Source organism: Lynx canadensis, chromosome F1, assembly GCF_007474595.2.
Source record: "Lynx canadensis isolate LIC74 chromosome F1, mLynCan4.pri.v2, whole genome shotgun sequence".
Classification (NCBI taxonomy): domain Eukaryota; kingdom Metazoa; phylum Chordata; class Mammalia; order Carnivora; family Felidae; genus Lynx; species Lynx canadensis.
In genome coordinates, this window is record NC_044319.2 from 23092251 (window position 1) to 23112662 (window position 20412).

General features: G+C 36.0%; 1 protein-coding gene and 1 non-coding gene across 3 annotated transcripts in view; both read right to left on the bottom strand.

Moving 5' to 3' along the window:
- Positions 1–2098: 2098 nt before the first annotated feature.
- RNF2 (ring finger protein 2) overlaps positions 2099–20412 on the bottom strand; it is a 95011-nt gene continuing 76697 nt past the window's right edge. For both annotated transcript variants that reach the window (XM_030302416.1, XM_030302415.1), the window contains exons 2-7: positions 14877–14965; positions 11006–11166; positions 10168–10383; positions 5301–5573; positions 4299–4470; positions 2099–4007 (exon numbers count right to left, since the gene is read on the bottom strand). In XM_030302416.1, the coding sequence (XP_030158276.1) occupies positions 3906–4007; positions 4299–4470; positions 5301–5573; positions 10168–10383; positions 11006–11166; positions 14877–14963 (1011 nt within the window). In that variant the 5' untranslated portion in view covers positions 14964–14965 and the 3' untranslated portion in view covers positions 2099–3905. The remainder of the gene's footprint in view (positions 4008–4298; positions 4471–5300; positions 5574–10167; positions 10384–11005; positions 11167–14876; positions 14966–20412) is intronic.
- TRNAK-UUU lies at positions 14413–14485 on the bottom strand. Its single transcript has one exon. It is a non-coding gene; the product is annotated as a tRNA-Lys (tRNA).

A 20412-nucleotide genomic window follows, 5' to 3' on the forward strand; every position in this document is an offset into this window, starting at 1 on the left:
TGAGTAACTTGTTCTGCTAGTGTTCCGCAAGACAAGCAAACATTTCTAATAAATTTTAACTTGAAGAGATGTCTTGCCCTATGAGTAGTACGTGACACTGAACATCACATGATCACAACTGAGCCAATGATTCTAGAAATTCGCTTTGATAATATGAGTGGCTTAGGATTAAGAGCATGTTTTCGGAACAAATTTTGCTCTCAAACCAAGGTTTTACTCTATTTCCAAGTAGAAATGTGAGGGGATTTGAAAAAGATGCCTTTTCTCATCTTGCATTTCAATTATTCCATATTTATTTATCCAAATCAGAATCCTGAACCTTAATTTCCTAAAATGTACAAGGGAAACATCTTCTTCACAAGGTTCAAAGGATTTAAAATTATAATTTTAAACTTATTATAACACTTATTATTATTATAACACTTATTATAAAAACTTATAACACTACAGTAATCAAAACAGTGTGGTACTAGCAAAGGGACAGTCATATAGACCTATGGAATACAGAGCCCAGAAATAAACCCTCATATATATGGTCAATTAATTTCAACTAAGACTGCCAAGACAATGCAATGGACAAAGAGCAGTCTTTTCAACAAATGGTGCTGGGAAAAGTGGCTATCCAAACACAAAACAAAATTGCATCCATGGACAAAACTCAAAATGGATCAAAGATATAAATTTAAGAGCTAAAACTTTAAAACTCTTAGGAGAAACAAAACATACAGGAGGATCTTCATAACACTGGACTTGGCAATTCTTTCTTGGATAGGACACCAAAAGCATAGGCAACGATAACAAAAATAGGCAAACTAAACTTCATTAAAATGAAAAATTTTGTACAAAGGACACTATGAAGAAAGTAAAAAGGCAACCTACAGAATGGGATAGATTTGTAAATTGTATATCTGATAACAGATTAATATCCAGAACAGATTTTAATATCTCCTACAATTCAACAAGAAAACACAACCCAATTAAGAATGAGCAAGACTTGAAAAGATATTTTTCCAAAGACGATATACAAACAGCCAATAACCATATGAAAAGATGCTTAGTTAGTATCACAAGCCATTAGGGAAATGTAAATCAAAACCACAATGAAATTAACACTTTATTCATTGGGATAGCTATTAAAAACAACAAAACAAAAATAACAAGTGTTGGTAAAAATGTGGAGAAACTGGAATCCTTGTACACTGCTGGTGGGAATATAAAATGGTGCAGCCCCTGCAGAAAACTGGGGTTCCTCAAAAAATTAAACATAGAATTACCATATGTCCCAGCAACTTTGCTTCTAGATATACACTCAAAAGAATTTAAAGTAGGGACTCAGATACTTGTATAAAAATGTTGATAGTAGCATTACTCACAATAGCAAAAAAGTGTCTATCAACCTAAGTGTCCATCAATGTCCATCAACATAAAAATGGATAAACAAAATATGACACATCAACACAACATGGATGAACCTTGAAAACATTATGCTAAATGAAATAAGACACAAAGGACAAATATTATACGATTCCACCTATAAAAGGTGCCTTGGATAGTCAAATTCAAAAAAAGAAAGAAGAATAAAGGTTACCAGGGGCTTGGGGGGTTACGGTGGGGAAAGGAATAGGGAGGTTATTGTTTAACGGGTCCAGAGTTTCTGTTTGGGATACTGAGAAAGCTCTAGAATTAGACAGTGATGATGTACACAACACAATGTACTTAAATTAATGCCACCGATTTGTACCCATAAAAATGGTTTAAATTGTAAATCTGATTATGCATATTTTGCCATAATAAATTTTAAATTGAGAATGTATCCAAAGGCCCTTACCACATTTGGTGAGCCTTTTGTTCCTCAACTGAAAGAGTGGGTATAGAAGTTACTTAGAGAATACTTTACAAAACCTTGATTGGTAGTGATGGTAAAACAGTACCTAAGCCACCAACACACACACACACACACACACACACACACACACACACACACTACACTCAATGCTCTATCAAATACCTATTATATTTTGCAAAGCATTACAAATCTAATAAATTCACTAATGATGCAAAATTTACATCCTCCCATACTGACAAAACACAAACATTCTCTAAGCACAAAGCTTATATTCACAAATAATTTTCTGCAACAAGACAAAATTTCAATTAATCACAATGGGAATTTAGTTATTTAATGCAACCACTAATCTAATATCACTAATAAAATGTAAGCAGTTATATCACAAAACCAGGGTTATATTCAGTGGACATGCATTAATAATAATCTATACAATTTTAACGTTACACCAGAAAAGGAACTGAATACAAAATTTCCCTTGATTTATGGTGGTCTTCAAATTTCATGGCACAGATTACCAATAAAACTGTAAAAACAGATTGTAAATATTTTCAATAAAATGGTAAAAAATTTAATGAGCCTTTAGGTTTCATATTGGGCTAAAGATTCAAAACATCAAGCTGGCCCCAATCTGTCAAAAATGACAGATAAATATATACAATGACTAGACAGGTTATTTAGTTACAATGGTACTGAAGGACTACTCACCCCTGTCCAAAAACAAAAAACAAACAAACAAAAAACCCACTGGGGTTAATTTCTCAAAGCAAACAAAAGTATTTGTAAATACTGTGATTATTATAAACTTGGAAACATACCTGGAATCAGGACAGTGATGAAAGTAACACACAAGGTCAATCATATTTCTGATCTGTCTTCATAAAGCCTTCTGGCTCCAAAAGCCCAACACTGTCCCTCAATATAAAACTAAGAAGAGAATGACTTTACCCTACTTGCTGACATTCTTCTACAGAATAATCTTTCACTAGGGCAGGGCTCAAGCTCCATTAACTTGCTTCTCTAGAGTGTGATTAGCAGAGCACCAAATTTATAAACTGATAGGGCCACCAAAAACGCTGAACACACTTTTCAAACAGAAGCAAACTCCCCCCACCCCCCAATTGTTAGTTCTATGCGCCATGTTATTCTTGAAACTTACGTGGCTACCAATAAGAAAAGAATTAGGGAAGGTTTGAACATATCTTGTACTTTTCATCAAGGCTAAAGTGCAAAATATCTCCATATCTCTGATATTTTAATAGGAAAAAACATCAAACACACATAATAAAGAAACTGAAGTGACAGTAAAGCTAATACAAAAAAGACCTCTTTAAATATACACTTGAAGACTACATAAGACCAATTTTTCTTTCTTCAGTGAAATCTGTAAATGAACCAAGTTCTCACAGAACTTGACATTTTGTTTCTCTTTCCCAGGATCAGAAATTCCAAAATTAGAGGGAAAAAATGGAAAAAAATAACATTGCATGACAATGGACACTAAGTTCATAAAGAACCTTTTTAAAAAATGAGATTTTATGGAAGAAAATACCATGAAAATAATAATCCTATGAGAATTGTCTTTTAAGCACAGTAAATTTGAGCCTTGGTCTTCATGAAGATACTACAGCTTATATAGAAAACTATAAATATACAAGACTCCAGGAAAAAAAGTCAAAATACGTATTATTTAACATTCTGTAGGCCTAAAAAAACTTTGGAGGGGAGGGAAAAGAATAGCCAACTGAATCTTAAGAATACAGAACTATGAAAAATTCCTGGGTCAAAAGGGTGCTCCAAATGGAACCATACTTAGTGAAAACATACAACTTAGATTATTTTTAAAAGGAAAGAAGTCTTGAATAATTGCAGTCCCTTCCAAAAAGGAAATCTTAAATTAAGGGGAAAAGATTCTAATAGTGTAAACGAGTCTGGCTCAGAAAGAAAACTGAACAACATATCCAAGATTCTGTCCATAAAAGTAAAGACGTTACATCTTTAATATTAAAGAAATAGGCTATAAAAAAAGTTCATTCTCAGACTTGGTTTTAGTAAAAGCTCATTTGTGCTCCTTTGTGGGTGCATAATAAAGTTCCATGGGTTTGTTCACTTTCCAGTATTTCTCACTGACCAATTCCAAAGAAAAAGAGCCATTTAATACCTAAAACAGAAAAAGAAAGAATTAGAAACTGCTTAAAGCACAGTAGTGAGATGTACCAAACATAAAAGCCCTTTTTTTTTTAATCTTAGGATAAAACTTCTTGTCACATATACTATTCATAAAAGAACAACCAAAAGCTATCAAAATGGTAACTACTACCCCATTGCAATTTCTCATCCTGTCAGGGTCTCAGGGTCCTGAACCATTTTGATTAGGCCCCACCAAACCACCTGCCAGTCTCAGCTGGTGAATGTGCTTCCAGTTTCAATAGCTATTCTTTTAAATACTCACAGTGAACTGCCCACTGGCTGTTGCTATGTAAATGGTATACTGCTTCTCACTGGCTGTATCAAGGTTCATCTGGTTTGATTCTCCTTTGCTTCGAAGTTCTTCCAAAGCTAACCTCACAGCCAGATACTTGGATAAGTGATCAACAGTGGCATTACCTGAAGTCTTTATGTATCTGGAAAAATAAATTAAAAATTTAATTTCTACATTAATGATAAAAACATACTCAAACTATAGAATACGTTTCTAACAAGCTAAATAAAATGTTAAGTGTCTCAATTACTCATGAAATAGTATCAGAAATTTATTTCTCTACTAGCTAAACCTTTTTATTGAGAGGTACTGAAGAGCGGAAAGTACAAACTTACTATCTGTCTACAAGGACATGAAAGTTCTACCTACCTTATCATCCAAAAATGATATAAATGACAAATACAAACACATATAAGGAGAACTGCAGGGAGAAAAGAACATAACCCTCAACCCCAATGAGCAGAATTATGTCATCTACAGCAGCAAGAGGAATAGTAAGAATATGAGCAAATTTCTTGTTGTCTAAGAACTGATGGATTTTCTGGTTTTTAAGATAGAGCCTAGAAGCACCAACCTTGAAAAAAAATTTTTTTTAAGCATGGCATACCATTCAATCACTCATTGAACAAGTATTTGATACTTATCTGACCTCAATGACAGCAGTGTGGAGATAAGTTGTAAAACAGCCATCTTTGCCAGCATGAATTCTAGAGCCTACTGGTAACCTTAGTATCATTTAAATAACTCTTCTTCCCTCTACCTAGAAGTGTCATTCCTTTCAGATACACAAATGTGGATGGGAAGCACATGAGGAAGGAAGTAAATAACAATCTACGCAGCCAGAATATCCAAGTGAACGCTGGCAATCAATGATATAACAAATACTGCCCTTACTTCTTATGTAAAACTACCTTTTAATTCCAAATTAAATATTATAAATTCAGATAATCTAAGGCTAACCTACACACTTACCTTGTCTGTGCACTATCATCTTTTTCCATTAGTGTAGGATGAGGCCTGAATACTAATTCAATTTCACTAGCACCATCCATTACTGGATCAATTGCCACTGTTGCATTGTTATTATCAAGCTCAAGCCCGGAATCATCAGATGTTTTGGTCCGTTTGTTACTAGGTCCTGCTTCCTGATTACTGTGTGTGGATGCATTACTACAGTGAGAACTGTCACCATTGTCTTCTGCTCCACTACCATTTTCAATCTGTTGTTTCTTGCCTCGCTGTAATCTAGTTAAGGAAAAATAAGGGGGTTGCATAAAATTTACATTTGGACCTTTTCAACATCAATTTTAAAACACGTTTACTGAACTTCAGAATTCTAAAAAAGTCTTCATAATTGAATTTGCTTCAAGTTGGATAATGGCATTTATTTCCCTTGTGTCCCAGAAAGTTCTAAAGAACCCCACTCATATATACATAGTTGAATGACTCAAACAAATGTTTATATTCACTTAAGAATTTTCTTTATTTACTATCAGAATTATTGCCATTTGTATTTTGATCATTTGTTATGAGATTTTAAATCTAAAGTCATGATTCAGAAATGAAAATTTAAAAGTTGAGGGAATATATTTGTGCCCCTTTTTAGTTAGAAGTTCATAAGGAAACAAGATTTAAGATGAATGGGAAGCACTCCCTCCCTGCCAACCTCACTCTAAGTCTGCTAATATAATATAAAATTATTCTAATGAGAAAAACGAGATGGTATCTAAATGACAAGCATGGATAGAAAAGCAGTCTAACAAGCTCAAACACTAAACAACAGCAACAACAACACTAACTGGACAAGGTGCTCTGGTTATACAACTGATTTACTCATCAAAACAACAGTCAAGGTAGTTATTATCATTTTATAGTTGAGAAAACCAAAGAAAATGAAGTTCAAAGCCCCATGGTTATAAGCTCGTAAGTGCCAGAACTAGAGCTAGGATGTGATACACATTCTACCACACTGCCCACCCCCAACCTGTATATGAAAAAAATTACATGTTTACTGCCAGAACAAGGAAATAACAGCCCGCTGCTTGGGAAAACAGCTCAAGAACTTTCACTTTTTAAAAAACAAAACACACACGCACACACACAAAATCCTGCTTATGAAATCTATAGACCACTTTAAGCAGGGATCAATAATAAAGGACAAAACTATGATTCAAGAATATATCAACAGATACAACAAAATATTTAGTCTTAAAAAGTTTAGAACTAAGCCAGTCACAATTCCACTTATATGAGGTATTTAAAGCAGCCAAATTTCATAAAAACAGAAAGTAGAATGGTGGTTGCCAAAAGCTGAGGGGAGGAGAAGGAAATGAGTTGTTTAATGGGTACAGAATTTCAGTTTTAGAAGATGAAAAGGATTCTGGAAATTGGTTATACAATAATGTGAATGTACTTACACATTACTGTGAACTGTATATTTAAAAATGGTTAAGACAGTAAATTTTATATTTTTTATCACAATTTAAAACATATTTCAAAACAAACAGGCCAAAATAATGAAACAAACAAAAAAAACCCAGTGAAAACATAAAGACCATACCTAAACATTTCCTAAAATCTGCAACTAAAACAAAAGCAAAGTTGTTTCAGTTGACTGTAAAGTAATCTAACAGGGTTACTTGTCTTACTGTATTTATTTTTATCCCACACTTCTTTCCAAAAAAGTTTCAGGTGACAAAGCTAGATTAATTTATTTCAGGCAGCATTCTTAGAATAATGTTAATATAGATTAATAGATTATATCTTGCATATATCAAATCATATCTACAATACTACATACTACTCTAATAGCATTTCAAGAACTACACCATCACACTTGAATGTCATAGGACGAACCATAAAAGTATTTAGGAATGTGAATATTTAGCCTCTACTATTTAAAGAACTAGTAGAAGTAGTACAGAATCCAATAGAAGTATTTTGACAAAGATCAAGACTGCTACACACAAGAAATTAAATTTAATTCAATATAAAGGTAGAACTTCAAAAAATTCATACTCAAAAATATTTACTGAGCAGCTGACTTTTTAAAAAATGTTTACTTATTTTTGAGACAGAGAGAGAGCGTGGGCGGGGAAGGGGCAGGCAGAGAGAGAGAGAGAGAGAGAGAGAGAGAGAGAGAAAAGGAGACACAGAATCTGAAGCAGGCTCCAGGCTCTGAGCTGTCAGCCCAGAGCCTGATGCGGGGCTCAAACTCACGAACCATGACTGAAGATCATGACCTGAGCCAAAGTCAGATGCTTAACTGAGTGAGCCACCCAGGTGCCCCATGAACAGCTACTTTAAGCCAACCATGGTTCTATGCACTGGAGTAATAAGAATCAATAATACTGACAGTCTCTACCCTCTAAGGGCTTATATTATTCTAGTGCAATTGGTAACACACAAATGTCAGAGAATAAGAGCTGTAGGGAAAAATGAAGAAGGGAGGGTAAAAAGGTATGGAGTGCTGAAGTAGAAGATAGGAACTTAGCAACCTGAAGAAAGTGAGAGAGTGCCATGTGGATTATCTGGAAAAGGGTTCTTTACAGAGTACAAAAGCCTTGAGACAAAAGTATGCTGGGGAAGTCTGAAGAACAGCAAGGAAGCTGTAAAAAGCTACGAACAAATGAAAGGAACTCTTGTCATGTACTCACACCACTAGAAACGTTCAAACAAAATCAAAGGACTACCTATAAAAATTTTGCAAAGAGGATTCTTTCTCCTGCTTAAAGACTAAAATGAACAACCATTAAAATCCCTCAAAGTCTTAGAAATTTATATAACTCTTTTAAAATATATGCATTCAGGGGCGTCTGGGTGGCTCAGTCGGTTCAGTGGCCGGCTTCGGCTCAGGTCATGATCTCACAATCTGTGAGTTCGAGCCCCGCGTCGGGCTCTGTGCTGACCGCTCAGAGCCTGAAGCCTGTTTCAGATTCTGTGTCTCCCTCTCTCTGCCCCTCCCCCGTTCGTGCTCTGTCTCTGTCTCAAAAATAAATAAATGTTAAAGAAAAATTAAAAAAATAAATAAATAAAATATATGCATTCAACATTTTATTTTACTTTGTTAATCAGAGCTGTAGGCCAGTTTAATACAGTTAGAATGCAGCACATCTTCTTCAGAACGACTTCTAAAACTTTAAAAATAGCTATGCTTGAACCTCAATAAAAAATTCTGATTTACTTGGTTTGGGATGGTACCAGAGGCCCTAGAATTTTAAAACTTTCCGTGATTCTGATGTTTAACCAAGGTAAGAAACATCAGACTGGGACAGGGCTTTATTGGCATCTCCTACTTTGGAAAATGAGGACTCCCACTGAGGCCTAAATACATGAGAAAGTATCAGAAAGGACCATGGAGGAAAGGAAGGGGGAAAAAAACCAGTTAGTTACAAACAGAGAGGGAGGGAGGCAAACCATTAAGAGACTCTTAAATACAGAGAACAAACTGAGGTTGAGGGGGGGGGGGGGGTGGTGATGGGCACTGAGGAGGGCACTTGTTGGGATGACAACTGGGTGTTGTATTTAAAGAGATGAACCACAGGAATCTACCCCAAACACCAGGAGCACACTTTACACACTGTATGTTAGCAATTTGACAATAAATTATATTTAAAACAAAAAAAAAAGTGTCAGGAAACAAAAATGAGGGTAAGAAAGTATCCAAATAATGCAGGGTGTTGGAAGCCATCATCATGGTCTTTTAGCCTGAAAGTGAATAGAATATAGATATTAGAGACTTCAGAGCAAAGGAAAACCATGATCTGACTTTCAATTTAACAGAATCACTCTGGCTGCTGTGCTGAGAATGGACTTTGTAAAGATAAGCAGGGAAAGTAGAAAGACCAATTAGGAGGCTATTTTAATACTCAAATGAAAGATGGTGGTGGCCTAGACCAATTTGGATACATTATGATAAAAGTTAAGACTTAACTTTCAGTCTGTTCACAGACTGAAATGCACAATGTGAGAAAAAAAAAAAGAGAAAGGTTAAGGCTGACTCCAAAGTTTTTGGCTAAAGCAAGTGGAATGACAAGGTTGCCATCAACTGAAATGATCAAGAATGAAGAAAAGTAGGGGGTATGAATAAAAAGTTCAGTATGGGGGCCTCAGTGGCTCAGTTAGTTAAGCGTCCAACTCTTGATTTTCGCTCAGGTCATGACCTCATAGTTCAGGAGTTCAAGCCCTACATGAGGACTCTGCACTGACAGCACAGAGACTGCTTAGGACTCTCTCTCTTCCTCTCTCTCAAAATAAATAAATAAACTTAAAAAAATTAAAAGTTCAGTATTGGACATGTTAAATTTGAGTTAAGGAATAGCTAATTCATACAAAAGGAACCAGGAGATTATCGTCTCCCAGAAGCCAGGTGAAGAAAACTATTGAAAAGGAAATTTACTGTGTCAAATACTGTTAAATAAGATGGAAAAATGAGGTCTGAGAATCAGCAATTAGATTTTGCAATGTGGAGGTCACTGGAAAATTTGATGAGGGGATACGGGGGTAGGGGAGGGTGTGATAAAAGTCTGACTACAGGGGGTTCAGAATAGAATGTGAGAAGAACTGGAGACCATGAGCACAGACAACTTTTTAAGCAGTTGTGCTATAGAAATAAGAGGAGAAAAGGAATGGTAAGTGGAGGGAGAAGTGGGTACAAGAGAGAATAGAATGGAATACCCTATTAAAAATGAAAGTATATATTACGTGGAAAGGTAACCATGCAGAACTATTTACAATTGTATTTTATCTTTTGCAAAGTGGAGGCTGTTAAGTAAATTCAGTATTTTAATAAAAGTATTCAGAAAAACGGCCACCATCTCTGGCTTCCTTTTCCATATACCTGTTCATGGCCTGTATCTTCAGTCCTTCCTCAATGCTGTGACTGAGTGCTTGCTGATTATTGTGCTTGTTGATCCTGGCTAATACCCTCTCTTGATGAGCTTCATACTCATCACGACTTGGATAAATTTTGCTGATGAGTGCATCAAAGTTTGGGTCTGGCCTTAGTGATCTTTTAGAAACTAGCTTTTTCCGACAGGTAGGACATTCTTTATTGCTAAATAAAAAGAGGGGAAAGAAAATGTAAGCAATGTCAGTATCTTTGGGCTAACGACAAAAAATATCCAATTTCTGGATAGTTATGTTTATTCCAATACCTTTAAGTCACAGAAATTTAACCTGAATTTCTTTGCAGGTAAGCAAGATTTTGGAAACTTGAGACATTCAACACAACTTGTTAACAAAGAAAAATGTGAATACTCCCCAATGATAATTTATATACAATCATCTTAGAAATAAAAATCTATTTCTTGTTAATATAAATTCCCCAATATCCATGCCATAAGGAAAAGCTACCCACTAATACATATTAATTTATGTATCAATCCTTTTATTAAAATAGCATTCATAAGGATATTATTTTATATAATTCAAAAGTAGAAAAACCATGGTTTCATGCTTTGTAATTTCCTCAAAACAAATACTCATGCTTTTATAAAGCTTTTAAAATTCTGTAAAATCAACTGTTTCAAAACAAAGATTCTCCAATAATTAAAACTTAGACTTTAGAAGAATTTCTAGTTCTCAAATGAATACCTATTAGAGAATGCATTTCTCAATACCCATAAAGCACCATCCTGGTATAATTTAAGTACCTAGTATAACTCATTTCAACGTACCCACTTCTGAGGGCTGTGATAATGCAGTCTGCACAAAAACGATGTAAACACTCCTTTGTAGTCATGGTGTTCTTCAACATATCCAAACAAATTGGGCACATTAATTCACTGTGTAGACTTCGGGGTGAAACCACAATTTCCAAGCCATCTGTTATTGCCTCCTGTAGAAGAGTCACTTTAAAATTAAATGCTACCTATTTTATTATGGACAAATTCAAACATGCAAAAGCACTAAATATGACCAAAATGAACATTTATACACCCATGACCCGGCTACCACCACTGTCAACTCACAGCCAACCTTATTTTACCATAATTTCTCCCCAAATCCCCTCAACCCCCACCACTGTTATAATATCAATGCTCTTATTTTAATGGCTAAAAATAATATATTAATGTGTTTAAAAGATAAGTAATGGTAAATCATCTTGGCCTAACAAAAAAAGCATTGAATTTGGAATCAGATGCCTTCGGTTCCAGTTCTAGACCTATTAATGTGACTCTAAATAATAATTTAACATTGTTTTGTTACCTGCAAAATGAGGAAGCTAAGGCTAAATAAAATTTAATCCTTCTATCTTCACAAATTGCACCATTCTGTTAACAAACTATATTATTTCACACCATCCATTAAAAGATTTTAAGATTCCAATACAAATATTCTCTAATTTATATACATGTTCACAGTAATGTGTAAGTACATTCACATTATTGTATAACCAATTTCCAGAATCCTTTTCATCTTCTAAAACTGAAATTTTGTACCCATTAAACAACTCATTTCCTTCTCCTCCCCTCAGCTTTTGGCAACCACCATTCTACTTTCTGTTTTTATGAAATTTGGCTGCTTTAAATACCTCATATAAGTGGAATTGTGACTGGCTTAGTTCTAAACTTTTTAAGACTAAATATTTTGTTGTATCTGTTGATATATTCTTGAATCATAGTTTTGTCCTTTATTATTGATCCCTGCTTAATTTTAAAGTGGTCTATAGATTTTAAAATCACTTCTTGAGGGGCGCCTGGGTGGCTCAGTCAGTTAAGCATCCAACTTCGGCTCAGGTCACGATCTCACAGTTCATGAGTTGGAGCTGCGCGTCAGGCTCTGTGCTGACAGCTCAGAGCGTGGAGCCTGCTTCAGATTCTGTGTCTCCCTCTCTCTCTGCCCCTCCCCTGCTCATGCTCTTTCTCTCAAAAATAAATAAACTTTAATAAATAAATAAATAAATAAATAAATAAATAAACAAACAAACTTCTTGAACCTTAAGTCTTGATCCATAAAAGTAGTTTTATACAAAGTGCTCAGGTTCTCAGGTTAATCTACAAACTAATTTAATCCATAGTACCAGTACTAGTATTTCTAACTGTCACGTGTAAAAATGTTCCAATGCAAACATGCATTTGGAGGTCCAATGTAGAATTCCAGAACACATCTCCCAGCTGCAGAGAAATCAGTGACTTCTTTCTTCATAACCACCACCACTACCCACCCTTCCCACAAGGTGGCACGGAGTACAAATTTCCCTAGCTCTAAAGTCACAACCAGGCACTCCTATGGACTGAGGAAAGATATCCAGTAGGTGGCTACTGAAGAGGAAGGTCAGAAAGAAATAAAGAGATTTCTATGTTATTGACACTTTGTTTCCACTAGTTCTCCATACTATGTTTTCTCTACAGGGCCAAAGAATGATGACCCTACAAGGAAAAACAAAAACTACAGATACTGTCCATAAAGGACTCAAGTAAAATGCATTTACAGTAACTACCACTATTTTTGAGTGTCTTAGTATGTTTCAACCTCTCTATAGCACTTTCAGTATTTTCTTTTACTTAATTTAATACACACACAAACTTCTGATGAAGAAACATCACTCCCAAGTATGATGACTCAGCTAGTAACCAAGTCTGTCCTCTTCCTCCTTAGAACTTGCCTAGTAAAATCCCAGCCCTGGACTCAACCACCCATGTTCTCCATGTCTGTACCAGTGCAGGTGTGTAGCACTGTGGGAGAAAAGGGGGGAATCATACAACCAGACTAGTATCACTAAATTTCACCAGTTTTAAATGGGTGTTCAACACAGCTCAGCAATTCTCTCGTAACAAACTTGTTTTTTCTATGTGATCTTATACCTTTTCTTCTATCTGCAGAACTTCCTACACCTGAACACTGAAAAGCTTATCTTACCTCAAATTTCATTGAGAGCTCTCTCATTTTCTCTCTGTGACATCTTTCTTTTTAAATTATTTTTAATGTTTATTTATTTTGAGAGAGAGAGAGAGAGAATGAATGAATGAATGAATGAACGAACGAGCATGGGAGGGGCAGAGAGAGACACAGAATCCGAAGCATGCTCTAGGCTCTGAGCTGTCAGCACACAGCCCAATGCGGGGCTCAAACTCAAGAACTGTGAGATCATGACCCTAGCTGAAGTCAGAGGCTTAACTGACTGAGCCACCCAAGCACTCCTCTACGACATCTTTTTAAATCATCATCATCTTTCTTGCTAAAAGGAGAAAACATGCCTCTTTCTATCAAAGGGACATCCCTTCCTACCTTTTCAAGTATATTCTTTCGATTATTTTATTTGCTCTCAGGCTTCAGCTTTCTCTGGCTCTCCACTAAACCAGCCTAGAGTAGCATCTGCATGGGGTTACTATCTATAGTGAAATATGAATGATACACCTTAGAGCAGTGTGGACCCGGGGCGGCGGGGGGGATATCATTGGTACACCTCTATCTCCCATCTTATAAACAAAACAAAATTTTAAACTTCCCAGTTCCATGTTCCCCTCCAGTTTTTACTCCACTTCTTTGCTTCTCTGCACAGCCAAACTTCTCTGAAAAATTGCCTATATATTTTCACTTTTTTCCCCTTCAACACAGTACAATCTATTTAAGTGAACTTACTTCTGTCAAGGTCATGAAGTATACATTGCCACATTCAAAGTACACTTTTGTAATCCTCATTTTACCCATCCTCTAGGTAGTACTGAACACAGTAGCTACATCCTCCTTCTTGACACAACTCCTCTTAGATTTTGATCCCCTATTTTTCTCCTATTTTTCTTTACTTTGGATGTTTCTTTCAGTTTCCTTTGCTGGCTTCTTTTCCATTACTTCATTTCTAAATGTTGAATCTCCCCTGGATGAAGTTCTGGGGCCCTTCTGATCATCTCTCTCCAGGTTTCCAGATTATCTTATCCATTCTCACTGCTTAGAATTTGCAGACCACACCCAAAATCTTACAGTTAGGCCAGACTCCTAGTTAGCATCTATGCCTGCCTGACTTACAGGCATTTCAAAATGAGTTCAATTTTAAGTATGTTTATCTCCTTCAAACCTGGAACCCCCCCAGTCTTTCCCCTATTCACCTTTTTTTAAAGATTTTATTTTTAAGTAATCTCTACACCCAACATGGGGCTCGAACCCACAACCTAGAGATCAAAAGTCACACGCTCTACTGACTGAGCCAGCCAGGTGCCCCCCATCTTCACCTCCTTGATCTCCTTTAATGCCCCCTCCCATGATTATCTGTTACCTCACTGAAGACTTTCCCCATTTACACAACTTCTAAAATGTATAATTCTATAGATATTTGTTTAATGTCTATAAACTCCATAAGCTGGTGCCACAACTATTTTATTCACCACTTCACCTAGTGCCTAGCTTAGGACCTGGTACAGACTATGCACTTGAATTATTTATTTATTTAATCAATGAATGAAGTGTAAACCAAACATACCCAAGTCAAGACTGCTTGCATATAAATTCATTATCACCGTTATGTTCTTTTAAGTATTCATTTTCTAAAAATGTATACCAGTTTACAGATGTGTCATATTTCCCCCTAGTTACCTTAGTCTACATTACCTGAGGTGTTCGTTGTAATTCATATAAACTGAGTTCCCATGTTTTGCTTAATGGTTGAGTTCCGTTTGTCTGCACAGCCTGAGACATTGCTAGGAATAAAAAGGAAAGAAAAACAATTTCAGTATCTGAAAGGGAAGTAAATCTCAAAACTGATTTTTTGGAACTGTGAATCCTAAGAATAATCAAAATAGAAATTACACACTGGCTCCTCAAAAATTAAAAAGAAGAAAAGCTCAAGAATCTTTTCATTTAAAAATACAAGCTACTTGAGAGCAAGAGACTACACTGAACTCTAAATGCTCTACAGGTGGCATAAAAAGCTTAAAATTATTACTGAATGTACAGAAAACTCTCTTAATCCTAAACAATAACTAAGTTTCTAAACATTTAGTTCTATGATTTAGAACTGAATAAAGAAAATGTAATAGTCTTCAGCATGGTCAATTCTTGCCCGACACAGTAAAATCTACTTTATAGTATTTTAAACTCATGCTCATTCTGCCTCTACTTTCACAGTTCCACTCATGAAAAATCCTCTACCTGATATAGTAAGTCAGCTTATAATGTTCAGAAAGCTCTTCCTAACGCTGAGCCTTAAAATGCTACCTATTCATTCTGTAGCTGCCCTCTGGAGACACAATGATTAAGACTAATAATTTTTCTACATGACAGCCTTTCAAATATTTGGGTACTGTTATCATATCCCACCTGATTTTTCTTTCCTTTTGGCTAAATATTCTAGTTCCTCCTACTGCTCACCATTTGCATTATTTCAAGGTCTCCTCACCACCTTGACATTAATTCTGCCTCTCTCCTCTGGTTACGAATGAACTTAACGTTAAGGCCAATTTCTGTGCTTATCTTTGAGTAGGGGAATGGGATCTAGGATACATCTGAGGAAGATGGTCTTAGAAAACTAACTCCTCTCCAAAACAGGCAGAAGAAGGGGCTCCAGGCATTAACATTTTTAGTAGGTATCTATTATTAGCCAACCTGAACTGCTCTACGTCCTTGCCTCAGAATTCACAGCCTAAAAAGAAGGAAATCATGTAAATAAGTAAACTACAATCTGACAAGATAAATTCTAAGCAGCAGAATCAAAAAAACAATATGGAATTTCAGAAAAGAATCAAGGAATTTGAGGAGTAAGGGAAGGCTTCAGCAGAGATGGAGTAAGCTTTAAAAAATAAGAGATTACTACACCAAGATGGGAATAGAAAAGAAAGAGGGTTCCGGACAAAATAGAACACCATGTATGAGGACAGGCATGAAAACAGAATATGCCTGTACTTAGGAGCTACTGGAAGTTTCAAATGAGTGATGCAATCAAATAGTTTCACAGAAACTCAAGTAGTAGTTGCAGAAGGTAGAGGAACAAAGAGCAATTAGCAGTAAGAAAAGTGAGGACGCTGTTTCAAAAACCTGGTTAACTATCTGAACCAAAGCAGTTAAGCATGGACATAGAGACAAAACTAGACAGACTTAGTGATACATTCGACATTGATGTAAGAGAGGAGGATCCAAATGACTTTGGGAAAACAACTATCCTTTAAGGAGATGGAGAACACAGAAGGAACGTGTGGGTGCCTGCGTGGCTCAGTCAGTCAAGCGACTCTTGATTTCAGCTCAGGTCATGATCTCCTGGTTTGTGAGTTCAAGCTCTGCGTTGCAGAGCTTGCTTGGGATTCTCTCTCCCTCTCAATTTTAATAAATAAAGTTTATTAAAGCAAATAAATTTCAATAAATAAAACTTATTAAAATAAATAAATTTTAATAAATAAAATTAAAAGAAAAAAGAAGAGAACAAGATAAGTGGAATGGCTACAAATACTGAGTTGCAGTTATTTATGGCCCACTGAGGTAGAGTGGTTCATTAGACAGAAAAATCCCACACCTGCTTGAAGACACAACCTGCATATTTAAATCATATATTCTATATTGGCATGCAGACAATGAAGGACATGACCTATTTGTATCCAGGAAGCTGAACTTCCCACTTCCAGCAAATACCATTTAAACAGCTATCAAGAACTCACCCAATCGGCAATTAGCTCCACTTTGCTTTAAGAAGCAAAAGCACTTAACTGAAATTTAAACTATATTTAACCACTAAAATTCTACATACCTGTCTCTTTTTAACAAAAAACCACACTCCACATGAAGTTTCTCCCTTGCCCAAGCAAAAATTTGAAATAAATTATGTTCAAACTTCTCATATGAGCAAGCTGTGACTTTTGTTTACTATTTCAAGGCTGCCCACTGAGTCTACCTCCAGTATTCTCACTTATTTTATTTACCAGAATTGGTGGGCTCCCAAACAAGCAAACGTTCCTTGAGCCTTTTGTTTCCTTGTAGATATATGTGCCATTATCTCTACCATAAATCCTACTACAACATAATGAATGTCTCAGAAAACTAAAATTACTCAGGAGGAATTTCTAAGAATTCCAAATCCTAATCCCATCTCCCAACCTGTAACTGCTAACGTAGGGCCAAAGCTCTCCCAGCAAATTAATGGAAACCATCAAAAAAAATAAAAGCCTTCTGCAAAAAGCTCAGTTGTAGAGATATCAGTTCTCCTCCATATAACCAAATTGTATCTGATTTAGATATTTGTATTTCTTTGGCAAGCATGATTCAGGAAGTAATTCACAAGTTAGTTGTAGTTGCAGAATTTCCTGGTATTTGGAAAAACTAGGATCTCCATGGCCTTGAAAAGTTTTCCGGTCTCTCTGTGTATATCTATCTGTATTACACAGCATATGTTCTCTCTGGTATCTAGGGTCTTAAATGCTACTGCAGGGATGCTATCTTACCAGATAATGCAGCAGGTAAACCTGAGACCAAAAAAAGGATACAATCGTGCTGATCATCAAAACCACCGTCTCAATTCTTAAGAACATATCAGCGCTGTAGATCTGAGTTATATTTAGTGGCCTCTCCTGTCACCTGGCCAAGAAGGGCCAACAGGGATCTAAGAATTAAAAATTCCATTTTCGGAGGCCTCAAGATACAATTGACACACACAGAGGAAGCATATACATATGCATGGTCTGAAGGACACGATCCATATGTATAACAGGAAGCTCAAATCTCCACTTTTGGCAGTCACTGAACAGATAAGCTCTAGAGAATTAGCTCCTCTTGCTTTAGGTCAATATACTGTGTCATTTAAATTTAATCTAAAGTTTCTACCCTTCCCCCAAAACACATATAACCCTTCTTTTACTTTCATTTGGTGAGAAGCTGCATTTTTGTCTTGGTGTTCTCCCTTGCCCAAGCCAAGAATATGAAATACACTTAGTTTTTGTTTTTCAGATGAGAATGAATTGTGATTTTAATGAACATTATTTGGGAATTATCTATGTTCAGATACTACTAATACATAGAGTAAATAAGAATGGATCACCTAGGATTATAAACTGGAAAGACAGAGCATAGAGATGAAGCCAGTGAAGATGAGAAACGAGGTGTCAGAAAAAATAATCTTAGAGATTCTTTCCAGCAACAGGAATGTGCTATCTAGACTACTGCCTGATGATCCTTGCAGGACAACAGAAAAAGATCTAGGTCTACCTGGCCCAACCCCCAATTATCACACCTAAATTACACTTCTGAATAAGAGATTCCCCAACAAAACAGAAATGTTTCCTGCACAAAGCAGGCTCTCACTTTTGTGAAGAGAATATACAAATGAAAAGTTATTATTAGCTACGACAAGATAACTTGGCAAAAACAGAAACTCAATCTGATAAAAGACCTAGTTACAGGCAGATTTTGAAAGCTTGCAGCATCACCAACCAATGGGGAAGAAATATCAACACAATATTTCGATGTTCTTTTAGAGACTACAAATACCTGGCACTTTCATGCTGACTTTGCACATGTTCACATTTATGGCAGGCAGATCATGCAATCCTTTCACAGAGGCTCAATGTGGTTTCAAAAGCTTTTAAACACAGCACCTTCAAGAGTGACTACCCACAAAGAGCAGAATATGCAAAAGATGAAAAATTCCTGTGCATCTACACAGAAAGATTTAGTAAGTTTATATTTTTTAAAACAAGAAAAAGGTTAGACTTCCAGTTTCCAGTTCCACATGTTAGTCACTTTGCCCTAGCAAGTAAAAAATTGAAAAGACTAAAAAAATCAACAACTTTTCTTGGACCCATAGCAAGGGGAGGACGCAAGGTAAACCACTGTCCCCAAGAGTGAAAAGACAAAGTATATAGGAAATCTCAGCTTACCAGAGCAACTCGGGAGTGGAAACTCCAACAGGATCCAGTGTCAGAAAGGTAAATCTAAATTACAATTAAATTGCTAGACTCAGTGCAGCTAAGTCTGATAGTTGAAAACTCCAAGCAGACCCAGTCATAGAGGTAGCTCCAAAATATGAAATTTACCTCCAGAAGCTTCACCAGATTCCCACAGTAAACAGTAAAAATCCCTTTATGCTTGCCAGAGAAGTCTGTTCTTAACAAGGCCTGCCCTCAGGGAAAACGAGTTATTCAGAACCTAACATGCTAGGATATTATCAGAACCTGACTGATTGGGAAGGACAATACCCAATCCCAGCCCATTCTAGGCATCCTGTCCCACCTGAGGGAAGAGGAAATAAACTGAGAACTAGTGGTAAAGTTCACAGTCCAAAGTATTAGTCTCACTAAAAGACCGAGACTACAAGACTGTAAAGCCCTTCATCTCCCTCTACATCTCACCACCACATAACTGAAGGCCTATTTACAGCAGTTCCTTGTACCCAGCACACCATGTCTGACTATCTAGAAAAAAATTCTAAGTCATACCAAAAGGCAAAAAACACAATTTGAAGAGACAAAGCAAGCATTAAGAACCAGACATGGCAAAATAGTACTGGAATTATCACATCAGGAATTTAAAACTACTATGATTACTACGTGAAGGGCTCTTAATGAGTAAAACAGACAGCATTACAAGAACATATGGGCAATGTAAACAGAGAGATGGAAATCCTAAGGAAAAAAACCAGTAAGAAATGCTAGAGATCAAAACACTGTTATAGACATGAAGAACGCTTTTGATGGGCTTATTGGTAGCCTGGATATGCCTCCAGCAAGAACTCTGAGCTAGAGGATGACAGATCAATAGAATCCTCAAAGACTGAAAAAGAACAAAGAAAAAACAACAACAACAAAATCCCAGAACAGAATACCCAAGGACTGTGGGTTAACTTCAAAAGATGTGATATACATGTAAAGGGAATATCAGGAGGAGAAAAAAGAAAGAAAGGAATAGAAGAAATAATTGAAACAATAATGACTGAGAATTTCCCCAAATTAATGTCAGACACCAAATCACAGATCCAGGAAGCTCAGAGAACACCAAGCAGAATAAATGCCAAAAGAACTACACCATGACATATCATTTTCATACTACAGAAATTCAAATATAAAGAAAAAAATTCCTGAAAGAAGCCAATGGAAATGGTTACTTACTAAAGTAAAAAAAAACAAAAAACAAAAAAACAAAAACAAAGTATGTCCTGCGCTTTAGACTT